Source organism: Crinia signifera, chromosome 1 (genome assembly GCF_055691185.1).
Source record: "Crinia signifera chromosome 1, ASM5569118v1, whole genome shotgun sequence".
Taxonomy (NCBI): domain Eukaryota; kingdom Metazoa; phylum Chordata; class Amphibia; order Anura; family Myobatrachidae; genus Crinia; species Crinia signifera.
This window is the reverse complement of record NC_139217.1, coordinates 10432865-10456710: the sequence shown is the minus strand read 5'-3', so window position 1 is coordinate 10456710 and position 23846 is coordinate 10432865. Positions and strand designations below refer to the sequence as shown.

The 23846-nt window shown below is 46.5% G+C and overlaps 1 protein-coding gene across 1 annotated transcript in view; it reads left to right on the top strand.

The window, feature by feature from the left end:
* The window catches only part of LOC146060726 (uncharacterized), a 147283-nt gene that overhangs the window by 18317 nt on the left and 105120 nt on the right, over positions 1 to 23846 (top strand). The window contains 9 exon segments of the mRNA XM_083174327.1: positions 4311 to 4397; positions 12847 to 12961; positions 13559 to 13720; positions 13884 to 14082; positions 17195 to 17382; positions 17463 to 17614; positions 18233 to 18333; positions 23573 to 23631; positions 23634 to 23720. Coding sequence (XP_083030453.1) covers positions 4311 to 4397; positions 12847 to 12961; positions 13559 to 13720; positions 13884 to 14082; positions 17195 to 17382; positions 17463 to 17614; positions 18233 to 18333; positions 23573 to 23631; positions 23634 to 23720 — 1150 coding nt within the window.

Genomic DNA, 23846 nt, shown 5'->3' with positions numbered 1-23846 from the left:
GCTTATAATCCATCACACCCCGCCCTACTGCACTATCTACTGACCCCATTACAGCCCCAACTGACCCTGCTATACCCCAAATAACCTGCTTATAATCCATCACACCCCTCCTTACTGCAGCATCTACTGACCCCATTACAGCCCCAACTGACCCTGCTATACCCCCAATAACCTGCTTATACACCATCACACCCCTCCTTACTGCACCATCTACTGACCCCATTACAGCCCCAACTGACCCTGCTATACCCCAATAACCTGCTTATAAACCATCACACCCCTCCCTACTCCACAATCTACTGACCCCATTACAGCCCCCACTGACCCTGCTATACCCCCAATATCCTGCTTATACACTATCACACTCCGCCCTACTGCACCATCTACTGACCCCATTACAGCCCCAACTGACCCTGCTATACCCCAATAACCTGCTTATAAACCATCACACCCCTCCCTACTCCACAATCTACTGACCCCATTACAGCCCCAACTGACCCTGCTGTACCCCTAATAACCTGCTTATAAACCATCACACCCCTCCTTACCACACCATCTACTGACCCCATTACAGCCCCAACTGACCCTGCTATACCCCCAATAACCTGCTTATAAACCATCACACCCCTCCTTACTGCACCATCTACTGACCCCATTACAGCCCCAACTGACCCTGCTATACCCCAATAACCTGCTTATAAACCATCACACCCCTCCTTACTGCACCATCTACTGACCCCATTACATTCCCAACTGACCTTGCTTTACCCCAATAACCTGCTTATAATCCATCACACCCCTCCTTACTGCACAATCTACTGACCCCATTAAATCCCCAACTGACCCTGCTATACCCGAATAACCTGCTTATAAACCATCACACCCCGCTCTACTGCACCATCTACTGACCCCATTACAGACCCAACTGACCCTGCTATACCCCCAATAACCTGCTTATAAACCATCGCACCCCTCCTCACTGCACCATCTACTGACCCCATTACAGCCCCCACTGACCCTGCTATACCCCAATAACCTGCTTATACACCATCACACCCCGCCCTACTGCACCATCTACTGACCCCATTACAGCCCCAACTGACTCTGCTATACCCCAATAACCTGCTTATAAACCATCACACCCCTCCTCACTGCACCATCTACTGACCCCATTACAGACCCAACTGACCTTGCTTTACCCCAATAACCTGCTTATAATCCATCACACCCCGCCCTACTGCATCATCTACTGACCCCATTACAACCCCAACTGACCCTGCTATACCCCAAATAACCTGCTAATAAACCATCACACCCCTCCTTACTGCACCATCTACTGACCCCATTACAGCCCCCACTGACCCTGCTATACCCCAATAACCTGCTTATACACCATCACACCCCGCCCTACTGCACTATCTACTGACCCCATTACAGACCCAACTGACCCTGCTATACCCCAAATAACCTGCTTATAATCCATCACACCCCTCCTTACTGCACCATCTACTGACCCCATTACAGCCCCAACTGACCCTGCTATACCCCCAATAACCTGCTTATACACCATTACACCCCTCCTTACTGCACCATCTACTGACCCCATTACAGCCCCAACTGACCCTGCTATACCCCAATAACCTGCTTATAAACCATCACACCCCTCCCTACTGCACTATCTACTGACCCCATTACATCCCCAACTGATCCTGCTATACTCCAATATCCTGCTTATACACCATCACACCCCGCCCTACTGCACTATCTACTGACCCCATTACATCCCCAACTGATCCTGGTATACCCCCAATAACCTGCTTATAATCCATCACACCCCGCCCTACTGCACCATCTACTGACCCCATTACAGACCCAACTGACCCTGCTATACCCCCAATAACCTGCTTATAAACCATCGCACCCCTCCTCACTGCACCATCTACTGACCCCATTACAGCCCCCACTGACCCTGCTATACCCCAATAACCTGCTTATACACCATCACACCCCGCCCTACTGCACCATCTACTGACCCCATTACATTCCCAACTGACCCTGCTATACCCCCAATAACCTGCTTATAAACAATCACACCCCTCCCTACTGCACAATCACACTCTCCACAGTACAACCCCAACTGGCCCACTAACTACTATTTATTATTATTACCAGTTATTTTTATTGCACACACACATTCCGCAGCGCTGTGCAGAGATTATTACCGGTTATTATGTAGCGCACACATATTCCACAGCGCTGTACAGAGACTATTACCAGTTATTATATAGTGCACACATATTCCGCAGCGCTGTACAGAGATTATTGCCGGTTATTATGTAGCGCACACATATTCCACAGCGCTGTACAGAGACTATTATTACCAGTTATTTATATAGCGCACACATATTCCACAGCACTGTACAGAGAATATTATTACCAGTTATTTATATAGCGCACACATATTCCGCAGTGCTGTACAGAGAATATTATTACCAGTTATTATATAGCGCACACATATTCCGCAGCGCTGTACAGAGACTATTATTACCAGTTATTTATATAGCGCACACATATTCCGCAGCACTGTACAGAGACTATTATTACCAGTTATTATATAGCGCACACATATTCCACAGCGTTGTACAGGGAATATTATTACCAATTATTTATATAGCACACACATATTCCGCAGCGCTGTACAGAGAATATTATTACCAGTTATTATATAGTGCACACATATTCCACAGCGCTGTACAGGGAATATTATTACCAGTTATTATATAGCGCACACATATTCCACAGCGCTGTACAGAGTATATTATTACCAGCTATTATATAGCGCACACATATTCTGCAGCGCTGTATAGAGACTATTATTACCAGTTATTTATATAGCGCACACATATTCTGCAGCACTGTGCAGAGAATATTATTACCAGTTATATTATATAGTTCACACATATTCCGCAGTGCTGTACAGAGACTATTATTACCAGTTATTATATAGCGCACACATATTCCACAGCGCTGTACAGAGTATATTATTACCAGCTATTATATAGCGCACACATATTCTGCAGCGCTGTATAGAGACTATTATTACCAGTTATTTATATAGCGAACACATATTCTGCAGCACTGTGCAGAGAATATTATTACCAGTTATATTATATAGTTCACATATATTCCCCAGCACTGTACAGAGACTATTATCACCAGTTATTATATAGCGCATTCATATTCAGCAGCGCTGTACAGAGACTATTATTACCAGTTATTTATATAGCGCACACATATTCCGCAGCGCTGTACAGAGACTATTATTACCAGGTATTATATAGTGCATACATATTCTGCAGCGCTGTACAGAGACTATTATTACCAGTTATTTATATAGCGCACACATATTCTGCAGCGCTGTACAGAGAATATTATTACCAGTTATTATATAGCGCACACATATTCCGCAGCGCTGTACAGAGTATATTATTACCAGCTATTATATAGCGCACACATATTCTGCAGCGCTGTATAGAGACTATTATTACCAGTTATTTATATAGCGCACACATATTCCGCAGCTCTGTACAGAGACTATTATCACTAGTTATTATATAGTGCATTCATATTCAACAGTGCTGTACAGAGACTATTATTACCAGTTATTTATATAGCGCACACATATTCCGCAGCGCTGTACAGAGACTATTATTACCAGGTATTATATAGTGCATACATATTCTGCAGCGCTGTACAGAGACTATTATTACCAGTTATTTATATAGCGCACACATATTCTGCAGCGCTGTACAGAGAATATTATTACCAGTTATTATATAGCGCACACATATTCTGCAGCGCTGTACAGAGACTATTATATAGCGCACACATATTCTGCAGCGCTGTACAGAGACTATTATTACCAGTTATTATATAGCACACACATATTCAGCAGCGCTGTACACAGAATATTTGCACACTCACATCAGTCTCTGCCCCAGCTTACAATCTGTATTCCCTACCACATGTACATGCACACACAGACATTCTAGGGTTAATTTTTTGGGGAGGCAATTAATCTACCAATATATTTTTGGAATGTGGGAGGAAACCCACGCAAGCACAGGGAGAATATACAAACTCCACACAGTTAGGGCCATAGTGGGATCGGAACCCATGACCTCAGCGCTCAGAACTCTAACCATTACACCATCCATACAGCCCCATCACTAGCTACTGACCACACTAGAACCCCAACTGACCTGCCATTGAGCCGCAGCCCACCCCACTGACTCTTTGTCCTTCACCAGGTTGTGCTGCACCTGCTGTTTGAGGATTCCACCGGCTATGCCCTATACAAAGTGAAGGATGTGGAGATTGACATGCTGCTTACTGAGGTATACTATGCGGTGTTAGTGTGTGTATGTATATGTGTGTGTGTATGTATATATATATATATATATATCTATATATATAGATATATATATATAGATAGATATATATATATATATATATCTATCTATATATATATATATATATAGATATATATATATATATATATATATATATATATATATATATCTATATATAGATATATATATATATATATATATATAGATATATATATATATATATATATATATAGATATATATATATAGATATAGAGAGAGAGAGCCAAAAAAGATAGGGATACTTACAGGTCTTTTTGAATAAACAGTTCTTTAATCCATCTCACCAAATCAATTTAAAGTGCAATGTGCATGACAGTGGGCCATGAGTTGTTGAGCACCCTCTCTCTTAAAAAAGAGGGTGCTCAACAACAGTGATAGTTTTGAAAGAATACAGAGGGTTGACACTTCTGGATTGGAAAGTAAACTTGTGGCTCAAACTGTAAGTATATTCTCGTAACACTTTTACATGGATTAAATAATACAATATTTATTAAAAGAGAAGATTGCGCACTCCAGAAATCCTTGTATATATTTTTCTGTTAACATTTCATGTCTTAATCTCTTTGAATTCTTGTATTGAAGAAATCAGAAGTGCAAAAGTCAACGCGTTTCATCTCTTCATGAGACTTCATCAGGGGAAAACATTTGTGGGCATATTTCTTCTTTTTTATATATTTTTTTAAATATCGTATTGTTTAATCTACTTTGTGTTATGAGAATATATTTACAATTTGAACCGCAAGCTTAAGAGTTGGGTATTAACCCCAATTTTTAAACTATTACAGTTGTTGAGTTGTTGAGCACCCTCTTTATTTTATTTCTAATGTTGTATGTTGAGTCTATTTAACAGGAAGCTCATTGCCCCCCCCCCCCCCCCTTCTCCCTTTGATTACGATCTATAAGAAGCACAGAATAAGGGTATTTCTAGCAGAAAGTGAGCAACTCACTTCTTGAAGTGTTGGAAGCAAAAGTATCTGAGCGGCTTTGACAAGTTGTTATGGCAAGATGTCTGGGTCGGAGCGTCTCCACAGTGGGAGACTTTCTTGGGTGTTCCCGATGTGTAGGGGCTAGTACCTGCCAACAGATGTGTCAGGATGGACAACTGGTGAACCAGTAATAGGAACATGGGTGCTGAAGGCTCAATGGGGAGTGAAAGGCTTGCCCTTCCGGTCCTACTCTAGCACAAAATGCTGGCTATGATAGAAAGGTGGCAGAATACACAGAGCATTAGGCACTTCCAGTGCCGATACTGACCCCTGTCCAACGTTGGAAGTATTTACAGTGGGAAACTGAGCATTGAAACTGGACCATGGAGCAATGGAAGGAGATGGCCTGGTCTGAGGATGCTAATTTTCCATTACATCGTGTGGATTGCCGGGGGCATGTGCATCATTTACCTGGCACCAGGATGTGCTTGGGGAAGAAGGCTAGCCAGTGGAGGCAGTGCGGTGCTCTGGGCAGTGTTGTGCTGGGAAACCTTAGATACAGCATCCAAGGTTTCCCAGCAGTTCCCCAAGGTTTCATGTGGGTGTTATTGACATGTATCACCTACCTAAACATTGTTGCAGACCTGGTACACCCATGGTGGTCGTGGTGTCTCTGAGCAGGATGATGTGGTCGGCTACCCTGCAACATTTGGTTAGCAAATGTTTGAGGAACATGATCGAGTTTAAAGGTGTTGACTTGGCCTCCGATGGATCATCTGTGGGATTTGCTGAGAACACATCTGAGCTCACAGGATCTACTGCTAACCACTCACAGGATCTACTGCTAACCACTCACAGGATCTACTGCTAACCACTCACAGGATCTACTGCTAACCACTCACAGGAACTACTGCTAACTACAGGACACCTTCCGAGGCCGCGTTGAGTCCATGTCTCGATGGGTCACAAACTGCTGGAAAGTAGAACCGAGGTTACAAATGAGCACTCGCTATGTGTGTCCCTCCAATAATCAGCAGCTGCTTATGGTTGGGGTAGTCAATCTCCTAAATACATTAAAAAACACAAGGATCTTGTATAAAGACAGATAAAGATAATCCGGTTCCACTATAGCGGTGGGATCTGAGTGATTCCCGCTTTGTATTAGGCGATCCGTTGGATGCTGCAGTTCTCCAGGTATATAGAGTCCAATACCACAACAGATGAACCTCCTCCTCCCTTGCAGATACGGAGCAGAGTCCAGGGTAAGTATGGCGATAAGTATCCAATACATTAAACCACTGACGCGTTTCACTGCCCTGACTGGCAGCTTTATTAAAGATCTCTGGTGAAACTGCCAGTCAGGGCAGGGAAACGCGTCGGTTGGAACCGGGTGAGTTTCATCTGTCTTTGTAGCGAACAGACTTCCTCACCTTGTTATGGAAACTATTATTAGCGGGACACAGACTTACGTGGTGATAATAACAGCGTTTTCTCTTTCAATGGTCCTGGTGACACAGCTCAACACTGGGATGTAGGAGGGTCCGAAGGAGCCAGGCACCTATCCTAAAGCTTTTAGAGGGTAGGCTCCTCCCCTACTGCATCCCGGACTCTTCAGTTCGTGTTAGGTGCCCACTGGAGTGGGTGCTATTCTAAAGGGCTGCGGGAGCAGCCGAAGAATTAGAGTAGTTAGGGTATTTTTATTATTTTATTAACTTTACACTAGCTAGGTAGGCACAGTGTGAGGATTCTCATTAGTGAATCCTCACACTGATAGCGCAGCAGGAGCTGACAGAAGCGCGTCCTGTCAGCTCACTGTGCACAAGGGAGACGCTGTCTGGCCTCCCTGTGCAGCGCTTACAGCTTCTTTTAAGCTGCCTGGGCTCCGGAGCGCTCTGAAACCGGCTTCACGCTAGGTGGGGATCATGGGGGACAGGCGCTCCGTGATAGCGGCGGCCATTTTCTGCGGAGCTTACACACTGAGCTCCTGTTATGAGAGGACAGCAGTGTGTTACAGGCATGTTCCAAGTGGTCCCCAGCCGAGGGGGAGATACTGGAACTAGGAGATCCTACTAAGGGAGCGGCTGTCTGGGGGTGGTTGGCGCCAAAAGTCACGGACCCCGCAGCAGCAGGGACTTGGTCTCTTCCCTCACTCTGTTTTGGTGCCATTCGGAACGCTTGCAGCGGAGCTGAGCTGGCTTACAGATCCTGACAGAGTGTTTGGATTTCATGGGCATCGTTTCCCCGCATCTGAAACCGACAGACAGATAAGTGGCTGGGTGCATTGACTCTGTATAAGCGCTGTTGTACATTGTATGCACTGTGTGGTTACTTTACATCATGTCTGAGCAACAAGCTGTGGTTTTGGGGGAGGGAGCCCTTAATACACTGAGCGCTTGTAATGTTTGTACTCAAAAATTTGTACCTGAGCAGATGGCCAAGGGGGGTTTGTGTATTGCTTGCGCTGCTGTGAGACCCATGGGGAGTGAACCCCAGAGGGCAGAGCAGATTGAACCTGCGTGGGCTAGTGCCCTGGGCAGGTCAGTTAACGCTTTAGTGCAATTGCTGGACAGACAGGGTGATGCCTTGGTAGAATCTCAGAGACCTATGTCATCATCTCAGCAGTCCTCTGGCTCCTTGCCTTTTACCCAGGCAGATCCTGCCTTCATACAGGTGATGCAGGATACTGCAAAGGGGATCAACAGGTTTAGTGACTTGCTAGACAAAATTGATGTTGATGCTGTAGGTCTTCTCAGTGCCTTTATTGGTAGATGAAGAGGAGGGAGCATATGCAGACATTCCCTGGGAGCAGGGTGATGATTCTGAGGATTCCTCAGCCGCATGGGTGGAGGATCTGATTACAGCTGTTAAACAGGCTTTAAAACTTTCAGTGGAGGATAAAACTCCTGCTAAAGGTGTATTTAAACGGCAGCGTAAGGAAGCTGTTACATTTCCTTCAGATGAAGGTTTACAAGAATTGTTGGAAGGGGCTTGGAAAACCCCTGATAAAAGGCTGCAGATGCCAAAGAGATTCTTAAGTCTGTACCCCATGCCGGAGTCTCATGCAGAGCTCTGGGAAAAAGTGCCAGTAGTTGATGCTTCTGTGGCGCGTCTGTCAAAAGCTACTGTATTACCAGTGCAAGGGGGCGCAGCTTTTAAGGATCCTGTGGACAAAAAGCTGGAGGGTAATCTCAAAGCTATATTTGTAGGAGTGGGATTCACCCTACGTTCCCTTATTGCTTCAGCCTGGGTCTCAAATGCCATGATTGAGTGGGCCAATGATTTATGCACCATTTTACATGCTGATCCTGGTGTGTTGTTGCTGGCGGAGAAGCTTAAGGCAGCTGCAGAGTATGTGTTGGAAGCGGAAGAGGAAGCTCTCAAAATGGCGACCAGAGTGTCCACAGTGTCTATCAATGCCAGGAGAGTACTCTGGCTTAAGGCCTGGGAGGCAGATAATGAGTCTAAGAAGGCCTTAGAAACATTAGCGTTCAAAGGAAAGCTATTATTTGGATCTGAATTAGAAGAGATTATTAAGCAGGCCACGGGTGGCAAGAGTACCTTCCTGCCTGCCCCCGCAGCCAAGCAGACATCAAGATTTTCTGCTTTTAGGCCGTCCTTTCGGCCCTCCCCTAGAGGTGGTGCATCCTTTCGAGGACAGTCATTTAGGGGAAAGTTTCAGTCCTCCAGGGGTAAGGCCCCAAAGTTAAAATTTGGTTCCTTTCACAAGAAACCTATCACCAAGGGAGAGGACAAACCCTCCGCATGACTGTCAGGGGATTTGCCCGGCAGTGGTAAAGGTGGGGGGTCGTCTATCACAGTTCAAGGAAGCATGGGCTTCACTAGACCAGGATTCCTGGGTGTTAGAAATTATAGCCCAGGGCTACAGAATTCCCTTCAAAGGTCTTCGTCCGAGAAGATTCATTCCCACAGCTTTACCAAAGGAAGCTCGGCTCCGTACAGCTCTCTTAAGAGCAGCTCACTATCTGTTAGAGAAGGGGGTGGTAATCCCGGTTCCCAGGGCAGAGTGGAAGAAAGGCTTTTATTCCACTCTGTTTCTGGTACCCAAACCAGACGGGTCTTTCAGACCAATACTGAATTTAAAGTCACTGAATGTCCATTTGTGGGTAGACCATTTCAAAATGGAGTCTCTACGGTCGGTGCTGCTAAGCCTGGACCAGGGAGAATTTTTGGCGTCCATGGATGTCCAGGACGCGTACCTTCATGTCCCTATACACCCAGAACATCAGGCCCTGTTGAGGTTTGCGATAGGAGACCTGCACTTACAGTTCCAGGCGTTGCCCTTTGGTCTGGCCACAGCACCAAGGGTATTCACCAAAATAATGTCTGTAATGGCGGCTGTGCTCCGGCTGAGGGGAATCACAGTGATACCTTATTTGGACGACCTGCTGTTCAAAGCAGAGTCAGCAGACAGGTTGCAGAGTCACTTGGCAGAAGCCATCAGTTTTTTGCAGGCTCACGGCTGGCTTTTAAACTTACAAAAGTCTCAGTTGGTGCCGTCACAGAGACTCCAATTCTTGGGAGTCATTCTGGATACCCATCTACATCGGGTATTTTTACCGGAGGCAAAGGCCAGGGATCTAGTTGCCTTAGTCCAGGAGATTCTCAGCTCTCGGAGCACATCAGTGTGGAGGTGTCTCAAGCTGCTGGGGAAGATGGTGGCGTCTTTTGAGATGCTGCAGTTTGCCAGGTTCCACTCTCGGGTGTTCCAGTGGAACATTTTGACAGCTTGGTCAGGAAACACACAGACCATGAAGTCAGAACAGATAGTGCTGTCTTCAGAAACTCGAGCCTCCCTGAAATGGTGGACAGACGTGGATTCCCTTCAGTGGGGGGTCGGTCACTGTAGTCCTGGAGCTGGCTGGTAGTCACTACCGACGCCAGTCTCAGGGGCTGGGGGGCAGTAGTCTTGGACCTGCGTCTGCAAAGCTTGTGGACTCCAGAGGAGTCTGCTCTACCGATCAACATCTTGGAACTTAGAGCTGTCTGGAAGGTGATTTCTCTGGCGGGAGACAGGTTACAGAGACTCCTTTTAAGGATTCAGACCGACAAAGCCACAGCTGTGGCGTATCTGAATCACCAGGGAGGCACACGCAGCAAACTGGCCATGTGGGAGGTGTCCAGAATCCTCCTGTGGGCGGAACAGAATGTTCCAGCAGTATCAGCTATATTCATACCAGGAGTGGAGAATATAGAGGCCAACTTCCTGAGCAGGGAGGAGCTGAAGGAAGGGGAATGGAGCCTAAATCCCCAAATATTTCATCAGATTACCTTGAAGTGGGGAACTCCGGATGTGGACCTGATGGCATCCAGGTTCAACCATCAGGTGCCCAGGTTTTATGCCAGGACAAGGGATCCACTGGCAGAAGCAGTGGATGCCATGACTATCCCCTGGGAGGGGAATCTTCTTTATGTTTTTCCGCCAGTTCCAATGCTGGCGAGAGTGTTGAAAAGGATACAGGCCCAGGCAATTCCAGTGATTTTAGTGGCCCCAGATTGGCCAAGGAGGTCCTGGTACTCGAGGCTTCAGAGATTGTCTGTGGACTCGTGGCGTCTACCTCTGAGGTTAGACCTTCTAAGACAAGGACCGTTCAATCATCTGGATTCAGCTCGATTAATTTTGACGGCCTGGCTGTTGAGACCGCCATTCTAAGGAATAAAGGATTCTCAGAGGCAGTGGTTAACACCATGATAAAAGCCAGAAAGTCAGTGTCTTCGGCAAATTATTATAGGGTCTGGAAGACCTATATTCGATGGTGTGAGAGACGGAAGTCACATACATCACGTTGTAAATTGACAAAAATGATGGAATTTTTGCAGGATGGTTTTTCCTCTGGGTTAAGCCTTCAATTTCTAAAGGTGCAGATCTCAGCCTTGTCCATTTACTTCCAGAAAAGGATTGCATTATTGCCGGAAGTACAGACCTTCCTACAGGGGGTGTCTCGGTTGAAACCTCCCTACAAACAACCAGTAGCACCCTGGGACTTATCGCTGGTTTTGGAATGCCTTCAGAAGGCACCTTTTGAACCATTAAGGTCGGCTGACCTTAAGTTTCTTACATGGAAATTGGTATTTTTGTTGGCAGTGGCATCAGCAAAGAGGGTGTCAGAGTTGGGAGCATTGTCATGCAAGTCTCCCTTCCTGATATTTCACGATGATAGGGCGGTTCTTCGGACGGTACCCCAGTTTTTACCTAAAGTAGTCTCTGCTTTCCATCTAAATCAGGAGATAGTTCTGCCTGTGTTTCAACCCCCAGAGGGTTCGAGGAAAAAGGGACAAATTGAGGAATTTGGATGTTGTGCGTGCCTTACGCATTTATGTGGACAGAGTTAAGAGTGTCAGAAAGACTGATACTTTGCTAGTTTTGTATGAAATACACAAAATTGGTTGGCCTGCATCTAAGCAGACCATTGCTAGGTGGTTGCGCTCTGTTATAGCGTTTGCATCCACTAAAGTTGGTAGGCCTGTTCCGGCCAGGATTAATGCGCATACCACCAGGTCGGTTGCCACCTCTTGGGCGGTTCGACATGGGGCAACAGCTGAGCAGGTTTGCAGGGCTGCCACTTGGTCATCTGTTCATACATTTGCCAAATTCTATAGGTTCCATGAGTTCGCGTCGGAGGACGCATCATTTGGGCGAGCAGTGATGAGAGCTGCAGACCTGAGCGTACCCACCCAAAGGACCGGCTCTGGAACGTCCCAGTATTGAGCTGTGTCACCAGGACCATTGAAAAAGAAAAAGGGATTTTTGTAAGAACTTACCGTTCGAATCCCTTTCTCTGATATGGTCCTGGTGACACAGCGATCCCTCCCTTACGCTCAGTAAGTATGCCAGGTTCATGATGTTTCATGTTATTTGGTTAAAAGTTATTATTGAAAAATGTGCATATAATATGTGCAGGCGTTTGTACTGAGTTAATGTATTCCAGTGGCTTTGAAAGATTGAACTGAAGAGTCCGGGATGCAGTAGGGGAGGAGCCTACCCTCTAAAAGCTTTAGGATAGGTGCCTGGCTCCTTCGGACCCTCCTACATCCCAGTGTTGAGCTGTGTCACCAGGACCATATCAGAGAAAGGGATTCGAACGGTAAGTTCTTACAAAAATCCCTTTATCTCCAAGCTTTTAGTTTCAGCGGACTGGTATTCTATGTATGTGTAATATATTATGGCCACTAGGTTTTTATATGTATTATATGTTTAATACATTAAACAATCATTCTTGATACTAGCGCTTTATTGTATTTTTATACAAGATCCCGATGGGTCAGAGCTGTTTTGGCGTCATGAGGGGACATAAACTGCCTTATCGGATCTTGTAATGTTCTGGCTCATGGGTGTATATTAGCGCTAATACTCCTAATTCATGTGTAAAGTCTTAAAGTGCATATACCCAATGGTAAAGGGATAACATGTAGTGGAGCCTGATCCTGTAATTCCATGTCCTGCCTGCAGGTGGAGGAGTCTCTGCAGAATATTGGGAAGTTCAGCAGCGCTGTGAAGCTTGCGGCATTCTCTCCATTCAAGTCCACCCAGAGCGCGTTGGAGAATGTGAACGCCATCTCTGAAGGTAATGTCAGGTGGTTAGCGTTACACGTGGGGCGTGCAGTGATGTCTAATGATCTGTCAATCCCCTGAGCTGTGTGATGTCACCCTGATTACTGAGCCCTGCGCATCCCCTCCCCAGACTTTGTCTGGGTGCCTGTGTGGGGCATTCATGTGAGCTACAGTATATACTGTATAACCTGTCTGGTTCTCAAACTCGGCCCCCTCTACAGGCTTCTCTGGGTGTATAACATGGTGGATCTCCATATGTACGCCATACAATTAGCTATAGTCTCTGTACCATACAGTTATACTTCCTAAATCTGCCCTTTGGTGTCTCCATAGAGATTCTGGGCACCTATTACTGATATTCAGTGAAAATGGCTCTTAAAATAGAATATTGTTCCGTGGACACCCCAGATTAGAGTATATAGTAGTTAATTCCAGGGCCATCTCAATCCTGGGGGTGATGATGGCTGGGCCCTCTGTACTATAACCTCTAGAATAACAGGCACTGGTACAGATGGACTCTATCAGTACATATGATGTGTGGACTTGCAGTTGTCTTCTGTTCTTTGTATGTACTTTGATTTGCGTATGTATATTGATGTGTCTTCCACAGGTGTCCTTCATGAGGACCTGAAGCTGTTCCTGGAAACCAACATGCCAGCTGAGAGGCAGAAGGCTCTGCTTGGTGTGAATCACAGTAAGATCGGAGATGCCATCCAGGAGGAGCTGAATATTGCATGCCAGACGGGCGGTTTGGTGGCCAAGCTCATGAAAGGTGGGTTACCGGGCACATAGCTGGGATAGTGCCAGACTACTCTGGTTCTCGTGGTTTCTAAATGGGGTTGAGAAGGTCTGAAGCTCTGTGATACTGATGGTTGGTATGTTTTGTATTCTGAACCCCACATGACCTCAATTACCGTCGTTTTCTTTCTGTACAGGAATCTGGTTATACTATCGCAACCTGGAGAATGAAGTCACTGCTCAGTCAACCTCGAACGCAAATCCTGGGTCAGGCCACAGTTCCAGCGTAGCCAAAGTACATGTCAATATGAACCAAAAGGACAACTTGATCAAACAGTCTATCCGTTGTCTGGACAAGTTGGACAAGGACATAAAGACTTTATCCATAAAGCTGAGGTGAGGACATTTCCATAGGTGGTTGTAGTGATGGTGGACCACAGTCCCTGAGACCAACCTAATCTCATTACAAGACCTCTGGTCAGCCAGTTTCCCATCCTTCCGTTGCTTACCACAGCCAGTGTTGTCCTTCCTGCTGTCTATATAGAAGGTAGAGTAGTGATATCTCCATCCACAACACAGCTCCTCAAACCTTCCCGATGTTAACCAACCCAAGGTTTGCTGGGCAGAACATTTTACCCATTTTCACCCCCTTAGAATTCAGTACCTTGTAGTATCCTTGTGGGTGGCTGCACATGGCTGTCTCAGGGGCAGATGTTTGAAGCAGTGATAAGGGAGGAGAAGTGAGCCAGAGGAGAAGAGGCAAACCGGTACAGTAGTGCTTGGACTATATAACAGTACTGTATTTCATTGGAGACCTCAGGCAGTGATTTTCAAAATCGACATCTCGTGGATATACACTCCCTGGCAACACCATGCGCCACACTAGCCGGGTTGTGCGATGCTTCGCCACTCTGCGACACGCCAACCGCCATATGTAGGACAGATGAGCCTGGCTGCATCTGTATGCCAGTGTTCTCACACTGACCATGCCTGTAGGTTGGTGTATTCGCTCTGTTATCCCCCTGACTTCCTTCAGTGTTGGATGACCAACTCTAGAGCACACTCTACAAGGGCGGTGAGTGCTTCCCCTGCTGTGTTATCATGGGGCGTCTGTGGAGCAGATGTGCGGCCACGTGGGCCTTTTCCTCTGTTCACCTCTTCACCAAATTTAGCTAGTTTCTCTTTTTTTGCATCAAATGATGCTAATTTTGGATGGAAGGTTTGGTTAACCGGTTTACAGCTTTTGACTGTCCCATGGTCCGGTATTTCCTTGTTTGAAGAAAGAGAAAACAGGTTCTCTTATTTCATGTGGCCTACAGTACCTTGTGTTCCCACCCTCCCCCTCCAGTTTTTGTTTAGTGATTGTATTAACTATATTGGTCACCTTTTTGGTTTAGGGTGTTTTTGAAGTTGTACTAATGATCAGGGCCTGCAGAGGGTTGAAGCTACACTTTTTTTTTTTTTTTTTATTCAATCATTTTTTTATTGTTTCTTTAACATGCAGACATTTATACAGAATAGATAATATTACACGCTCAGATTTATAATATTTCATTGAAATATTTACCCAGTGGCACCAACTCTAGACAGAGACATCTTTCATATAATTTAACCTTATCCTTAAGGGTTTGGTTAGTATTAATTTACTCATTCCCTTTGGTAAACTTGTGCATGTGTGATTATGTGATCTATTTTATTTGTGGTGTGCATTGTGTTTAATAGGGACTTTATATGAGTCTTATTTGATTATATTGACAACATATCTTGTGTTTGTGAACTAAGGATAAAGAAAAAAATAAATAAAATTTAAAGTGAATTTAAGCCTGTTTATTATATATGTGTGATTTGTTAAAAATAGTGGAGAAAGAGAAAAAAAATATTAAAAAAAAATAATAATAAAATAAAAAGGTGTCTCTTTTAGTTCTAGTGAGATTCTTGTGCATGGTTATTTCTAATGTTATACTTTATGTAAGTGAAAGCTGTGTAAGTTTACCATAGTCTCCTTAATTCTTCTAGTATTTACCGTTCCCTCTTGTCCTTCCCCTCTCTGTTCATATATCTCTTCGTTAGTCTCTAAACGGAATTGATGCCACTTCAACAGGAGTAGACATGCAATAGGATCTAATCAGATCAAAAATATAAATCACACTCATAATACATACATAGATACATAATGAAAAAAAAAAAAAAAAATTTAATACAATTCTAATTAAATTAATAAATGAAATCTCCCCTAAGGCTTCTCATCATAAGTCTACATTTGTTTTCTTTAATGCAAATTTGTCTAGAACATTTGTATTCTTTTCTTTATTTTATTCACCACTTTCTATCAAATGTCTCCCACGTTATTAGTCTATCAACTTCAAGAAATATTTTAGAACAACAGATTCTATGGAGGTATGAGCGCAATATATGAAAAGGAAAAAGGTGCTACCCGCCACAACATAAACAAAGGGGCAACCCCGCCTCATTACCCGCAACTGCAAAGATAAAAAGATCAGATTTAATGAAAAAGGAAACGGAGTGCCCCCACTATAATTTTATATTCTCAGTCTATATGTTTTCTTCTTATTTCCCCCATTTATTCAGAAGTCATCCCACTTATTCTAATTTATTCTAATTTAATGGGATTTTATTTCCAGAGTTTCATTCTATCTAGTCTTATAACTCAGTGGTAGGAAGATCTAATCCAATCATCGACCTTATTCCATCTGTCCCATTTCTTTTTTACATAACTCTGATATGAGCCTCTGCTCTTGTACATAACCCTCTCGTGTCCTGATACCTCGTTGACCAACGCCCTCCAATGATAGATATTTGGAGATTCAGGGGCCATCCATTTCCTGGCTATGAGAACTTTAGCCAGGGTTGTCAGACAGAGAACATATTGATAGACTGCTGAAGAGTGTGACTCTTCCAAATCTAACCCAAATATGCATAACCTGGCTGTCATTTTAGGTAGGGTTAATTCTGTAGATCCTATATCTCTCCATACCTTCGACCAAAATGCATATATTGGTGGGCATATCCATAGCATGTGCCAAAAATCAGCTCCTTCCAGTCCACATTTAGCACAGGAGGAGTGCGGTTTTAATTTTTCCTTATATAGAAATATAGGGGTACGATAAACCCTGTGTGTAACATAAAAATGTATCTGCTGATACCGGGCACAAGGAGTAGTATATTTCGTAGAGCTCAATATTTGAGACCATTGTCCTATAGAAATATCCCCCAGATTTAATTCCCATTTGCTTTTAAGTGGGTCAAACAGCTGCAGATTAATACGATTATTAAGTTCACCATATATTCTAGATATTTGCCCACTAGATCTCAATGAATAAAGTGAGGTCTTTACTGGAGATTTTAAGTTAAGGTTGAAGTTACTCTTAATCCGTCCATTTGTATAATAAGTGCCGGTTCATTTGTTTCCCCTGAGCAACCCACCTGTAGCTCTCGTGCTCCCCCATATGAGATCTGAGAATGCCGTCCTCTTCTCTCCCTCCTACAGAACGTGTTACGGGCAACACTTCCCAGAGCTTAACAATATTGTGTCCGACAACTACACGTACTGCTGTATGGTGAGGTTCTTCGGGAACCGCAAGGACCTGTCTGAGGAGAAGCTGGGAGACATGGAGGAGATTCCCTTGGATCGTGCCAAGGCCCAGGAAATCCTGGACGCCTCTCGAGCGTCTTGTGGTATGTACATCTTCAGTAATGAGAGCTGTCTCTGCTTATACGGCATTGGCCTCTTACTGGATGTTCCCCTTCTTGTCCAGGCATGGACCTAAGGCCCAATGACCTCGACAAAACGAAGAGTCTCTCCGGGCAAATCCTCTCATGGTACAGGACGCGGAAGAGGGTGCAGGAAGATCTACACTCAAAGATGAGCCAAGTGGCCCCCTGCCTGACTGCACTCATTGGAGAACTGGTATGTTCCCCCGCCCCCCGATGGGTGTGGATCGTATTGTCAACCCCACTTAGGTCAACAGTCATTAGGTCGACATGGGTCTAGGTCGACAAGAGTTAGGTTGTGAGGTGGACATGGGTTTTTCCACTGTTTTTTTTTACCCAAATGTCGACAGTCGACATGGACGCAGTTGGAAGTCAACCGCAGCCCCTCGCAACGCTCGCTTCGCTCACAATGCTTCGGGTGCGGTGCCTACTATTTTATTCTCCCACCACGCCGTAGTGGATGGCAGGACATGAAATACCGCTTGTCGGCACGTCGGCTCAAAAAACCGTAAAAAAACCTGTCGACCTAGACACCTGTCGACCTTTTTGCCTGTCGACCTAAGTGTGGTCGACAATACCACAGTTTCCCACCCCCGATCTACTGTATGTTGTAAATGGAGAGAATCTGTGATCTGCTGATTTGCTTTGTGCTTACATTGCTGGAGCGCCACCTTGTCGCCCCTCAGACATGATGTATCGGTAAATCTGTCAATCCTCTGAGACAGCTGCTGAGAGCCTTCCACTGCTGATCTGTGCCATCTGCGTGGCCCATCCAGGTGTACTTGTCCACTGATAGCTGTCCTTTTATCCACAGATTGGTGCCCGTCTTATTTATAATGCAGGAAGCTTGAGAGAACTCGCAATGATGACGGCTGCTACCATCCAGATCTTCGGAGCAAGGAAGTCCCTCGTCAGGTACACTGGCTGGGTATTTGTAGTGATAGCAGGTGACAGGGTGCTGGTCTTCTGCAAGTGGCATCTCCTGGCTATTACATGAGTCTGAACAACCCTCTGCTAATTACCACCCTCCATTCAGGTCAGATTTCACTGCTGTGGCCATAGAGTGTGGTGCGGCAGCATGTGAGGCTATCGGGCATGTTCAGTTAGTGATTGGATAGTGAGAAATAGAGGCGTCCGGTTGTTAGGGAGAGACCAGTACAGTAATATCGCAGTGATGTGGAGGCGTAGAAGGCAGGCCAATCATAGGACTGTAAAAGGTTGGGGGGGGGGGGGGCGGCAGCAGGACAGAAATAGGCTAGTGGGGGCATAATATACTAATGACAGAGGTACCAGGACAATTATAGGGTAGTATGGGAAAATGGGGAGGCATAGAGGGCAGGTCATTAATAGAGGGGGGGGGGCAGGACTCGAATAGGCTATTAGGGGGGTTAATAGACTAGTGTGTGTGGTGGGCAGGATAGTAATAGAATGGTGAGGGGCAGGCCAGTAACAGGCTAGTGGGGGCAAAGCTGGCCTTAGACATAGGCAAACTGGGCAATTGTCTAGGGGCACCAGCAGCTTCTGCTGATTAAAATGATATGCAGCATGCCTATATTCTGTGTGTGAGTGAGGCTGTATCTGCATAAGAAATAGTGTATTCATGGAAATCACTGTAACATAGCATTCCGTATGCAGGTACAGCCACAGTCGCACACAGAATATAGGCATGCTGCATATCATTTTAATCATCGGAAGTTCCTTGTGTGTCCTGGTCATAACAATGCAAATAAGAATTTTCAGCAAAAAAGGCACCCAACGTTAGCAGAACTGGCCAGGAGCTGCATGGCCTATTGAGGCAAGATGTATGAGGAAACATCTGTGTCCAAGCAGAGGCAGAGGTCACAGTGTTAGCGGCTGTGCGAGTGCTGTCTGCGGGGGGGTTGGTTGTGCAATAGTGTTCGGCATATGTGTAAGGGGCATTATGTGTGTCATGTATAAATGCATTACTAATGTGCGACATATGTGTAACAGGCATTATGTGTGTCATGTGTATAAGGGCATTAATAATGTGCGACATGTGTAACAGGCATTATGTGTGTCATGTGTATAAATGCATTAATAATGTGCAACATATGTGTAACAGGCATTATGTGTGTCATGTGTATAAGGGCATTAATAATGTGCAACATATGTGTAACAGGCATTATGTGTGTCATGTGTATAAGGGCATTAATAATGTGCGACATATGTGTAAGGGGCATTATGTGTGTCATGTATGAATGCATTAATAATGTGCGACATGTGTAACAGGCATTATGTGTGTCATGTGTATAAGTGCATTAATAATGTGCAACATATGTGTAAGGGGCATTATGTGTGTAATTATGTGTATGAAGGGCATTAATAAAGGTTGGCATAATGTGTAATGGACATTGATAATGTGTGTCATGTGTAAGGGGCATTACTGTGTGGTATTATCAGGGGTACAGAGAGTAAGGGGTAGGGGGTCCAAATTACCCAGGCCAAATTCTGATGGAAGGGCCCAGTGGGGGCCCCGGGCCCACTCCCCTTAAGTGACAGCAGCAGCTGCAGCTCTTCTCCTCTGCCCAGCACACACTGCTTTGTGCTGGGTTGCAGTGTGGCCATGGAGGTATTTTCTCAGGATTTTTTTCTTAGGGAATAATGTGAGGAGTAATGTACATAAGGTAAAGTGGTACTACTGTGTGATGTAATGTGAATAAGGGACACCATCGCATGATATAATGTGAATAAAGTTGCACTACTGTGTGGCATAATTTGAATTGGGGGTACTATTGTGTGGCCATGCCCCTTCCCAGGAAGAACACACCCCTGTTTGGGCTGCGCACCGAATGTGTGCACTGTTTCTATTTAAATTATTTTGCGTAGGAGCACCAAAATGATGACTGCCAAGATGAGGGTTGATGGTGCTGGGAAAGAGGAGCAGGGTCAGAGGCGGAACTAGTGGCGGTGCTAGGGGACACCGGCCAAAATCTTGCCTAGGGTATCATTTAGGCTAGGGCCGGCTCTGAGTGGGGGAGCAGGACAGTAACAGGCTAGTGGGGGGGGGGGGGGGGCAGGTCAGTAACAGGCTAGTGGAGGGAGCAGGGCATTAACAGGGTTGTTGGGGGGGGCAGAGAAAAGCTGGTGAATGGTAGGTGCCGGAGGTGGGGAATGTAGGTGCTGGAGGTGGGGAATGTAGGTGCCGGATGTGGGGGGTGTAGGTGCCGGAGGTGGGGGATGTAGGTGCTAAGCAGCTCACACAAAGGAATAGTCAATTCCTCAAATAATATATACAAGAGAAAAAGAAATAGTGGAGCGCTATCACAAAAAATGATCATCCAGTTGGTTAAAATATTGGGTACTTGTGTAGTGTCACGGCGGCAGCTTACGCTACGTTTGAAGCTACGCTAATAGCGTAGCCCTACGGCTGCCTTATGTCATGGATGGCGGACTGGGAGGGTTTGTGTGGTGCTCAGGAACCACTCTAGGACTCACAGAGGTAAGGTTACATCCTGCTGGTTTAATGATAGAAGGTTTCATAAGAAAACACAAGTAAGGTAGAGTCCCTTTAAGAAACAAACTGGCAAAGCAGTAGTGCTCTAATACTTCTTAGAGCCGAAGATAAACTGAGAGTCTTATAACTGAAGACCACGCCCCTGGGCGTATAGTTAGGGAGGAGTCTCTGGGAAGTAGGTGGAGAGATGCTGGTAGAGACAGTACTTGTGGCAGGACGGACAGGTTACTGTAAGGAAGTTGAGATGACGGTAGGACTGAAGACTAAACTGAAGAAACTAAATGAGATGAAGTGTGACTGAGGTGATGGCTGCAAAGAGTGGATGAGGATGGTACAGGGGCCCGATTGACCCAGCTGGCGGAGTTGTGGCGGACCACTGCGAGGTACTGTCGACACTCAGCAGGTGGATAGGCTGGGCCGGGAACGCTGACAGGTCTGGACTGGAGAGGCTGTGATTGGATAAGAAGATTCCAGGATCGACAAGGACTAACAGGCAAGGGAGCAGGAATGAGCCAGGAATCTTCAGCTGTGGCTAGCTAGAAAGACTTTTTGCGCTGACATAGGTTTGCTCTAGACAGCCTCCCTAAATCCCTGCAACTGCCATTGGCTGACGAGTTCAGAGGGGCGGAACAGACCTGGCTGGCCCAATGGAGCTTTTGCCCTCTACCAAGATGGCGGCGGCAGCCTCGCGACCACGCCAGAGTCGCTACTCTGGCGGGACCTGCAGTTCACATTGAACCCTCCAGCCACAGTCCTGCCGCCTGGGACCCGCTGCACCTACAGAAGAGCCGCCGGCGAACACGAAGGAGTGAGTAATGGACCCGCCGTGCAGCGGCGCTACACCTGACACATTACTTGTGTAATTTCACGGCGGCAGCCTCAGCTACATTATCAGCATAGGCTGCCGCCGTGAAACTACACAAGTAACTACCGTACTGTTGCCGAGAACTGCATCTCTGTCCCCCCCGGCGTCCCTGGCAAGCCTAGTCAGCGCCTCTCTCACACCGCCGGCGCCAGTATGATCCCCTCTTTGGCGGAGAGGGGATCATGCTGGCGCCGGCGGAGAGGTGCTCCATCTGTCTGAGATGCATGAGTGTCTCAGACGCCTCCAGCAATGAGACGCTCCTGCGTCTGAATAGCTATTGCGGCAGGGTACAGCAACCCTGCCGACAGGGTTAGGGGGTTCGGTAGCGTGTGTGTCTCCTGTCCAAAGAGGGGGTGCGGATGTAAGTGCGTCTCATTCACTATGAAGGAGGCATTTGCCAGTGCTCCATTTTACATACTGGCAAATGGCTCCTTTTCAAACCCCCACTATCCACGGCAGCCCGAAGCGTGGCGAGCGCAGCGAGCTCTGCGAGGGGACGCGTTACGCGTCCTCCCGACCTTTTCATACCCCCACTATCCACTTTGACGTGGAGTTGACTCTATATAGTGTGGCGAGTGCAGCGATCCACCGAGCCCAAGCATGGCGAGCGGACGCGGATTACATGTAGGCCATCCGCGTCCCCTTGCGGGGCTTGCCACGCTTCGTGCTGCGCTCATCACACTTATGAAATCAACTCCACGCCAACGTGGATAGTGGGGGTATGAAAAGGTCGGGAGGATACATTTAACGCGTCCCACATTGCGTGCCACGGGTAGCCAAGCCCGTTCCGCGCGGCTTGCGCAGGGCACCATGCCGCACCCGGGAGCCAGTCTGCCATGGGTAGCGCAAGCTCCGTTCCTCGGGGCACGCGAGCGTCTCGTGCGCGCGCACCCATGGCGGGAGCTCCATCTGTACTCTGTATACCCCACATATATATACCTACCATATATATATATAAGATATGATAGCTATTTTTACAGGACTCTAATAGGCTATTGGGGGAGGGGGGCTAGCGGAGGAGGCAGGTCTGTAACAGGCTAGTGAGGAGGCAGGTCTGTAACAGACTAGTGAGGAGGCAGGTCTGTAACAGGCTAGTGAGGAGGCAGTTCTGTAACAGGCTAGTGAGGAGGCAGTTCTGTAACAGGCTAGTGAGGAGGCAGTTCTGTAACAGGCTAGTGAGGAGGCAGGTCTGTAACAGGCTAGTGAGGAGGCAGTTCTGTAACAGGCTAGTGAGGAGGCAGTTCTGTAACAGGCTAGTGAGCAGGCAGTTCTGTAACAGGCTAATGAGGAGGCAGTTCTGTAACAGGCTAGTGAGGAGGCAGTTCTGTAACAGGCTAGTGAGGAGGCAGGTCTGTAACAGGCTAGTGAGGAGGCAGGTCTGTAACAGCTAGTGAGGAGGCAGGTCTGTAACAGGTTAGTGAGGGGAGGGGGCAGGTCCTTATTGGGCCAATGAGGTGAAGGGGGCAGGTCAGTAATAGGCTAGTGATAGATGGGGCAGGTCAGCGATAGGCCAGCAAGGGGAGGGGGAAGGTCAGCGATAGGCCAGCTAGGGGAGGGGGCAGGTCAGTAATAGGCTAGTGAGGGGAGAATCAGAAAAGGTTTAGTGAGGGGCAGGTACTAGAGGGGAGAGGGGTAAATTCAGTGAGCATCAGGCTATTTCTATAACCGGTAAGTGTTACTCGGGTAATTATTGAAGGGGGGGGGGTTATCCGTCAGATCGCCCTTATCTTATGTAACGCCCATAGTGAATAATCTCTGTGGCCGATATCACAGGTCTCTAATTACAGTCTCGGTACTCTGTAATTACTTCACAGTGACAAGAAGGCCGAAGGAAAGAAGACGCACAACGGCCTGATCTTCCACTCGCCTCTTCTGAAGGGGCGCCTGCAAAGTACGAGCTCCAGCTCTCCCGCTTCCTGGCCACGCAGTGCATGCTGGCTGCCCGGATGGACTTCTTCTCAGGTGAGCGTCCCGGGGCCAGTTGCTAGTTTGGGCCGCGGCACCTTGGACTAAATGAAACTCGAGATGGGTAGCTTGTAGCAACGTTCAACGTGTCACATAGGCAAATCATCACACCCATTTCCAGAT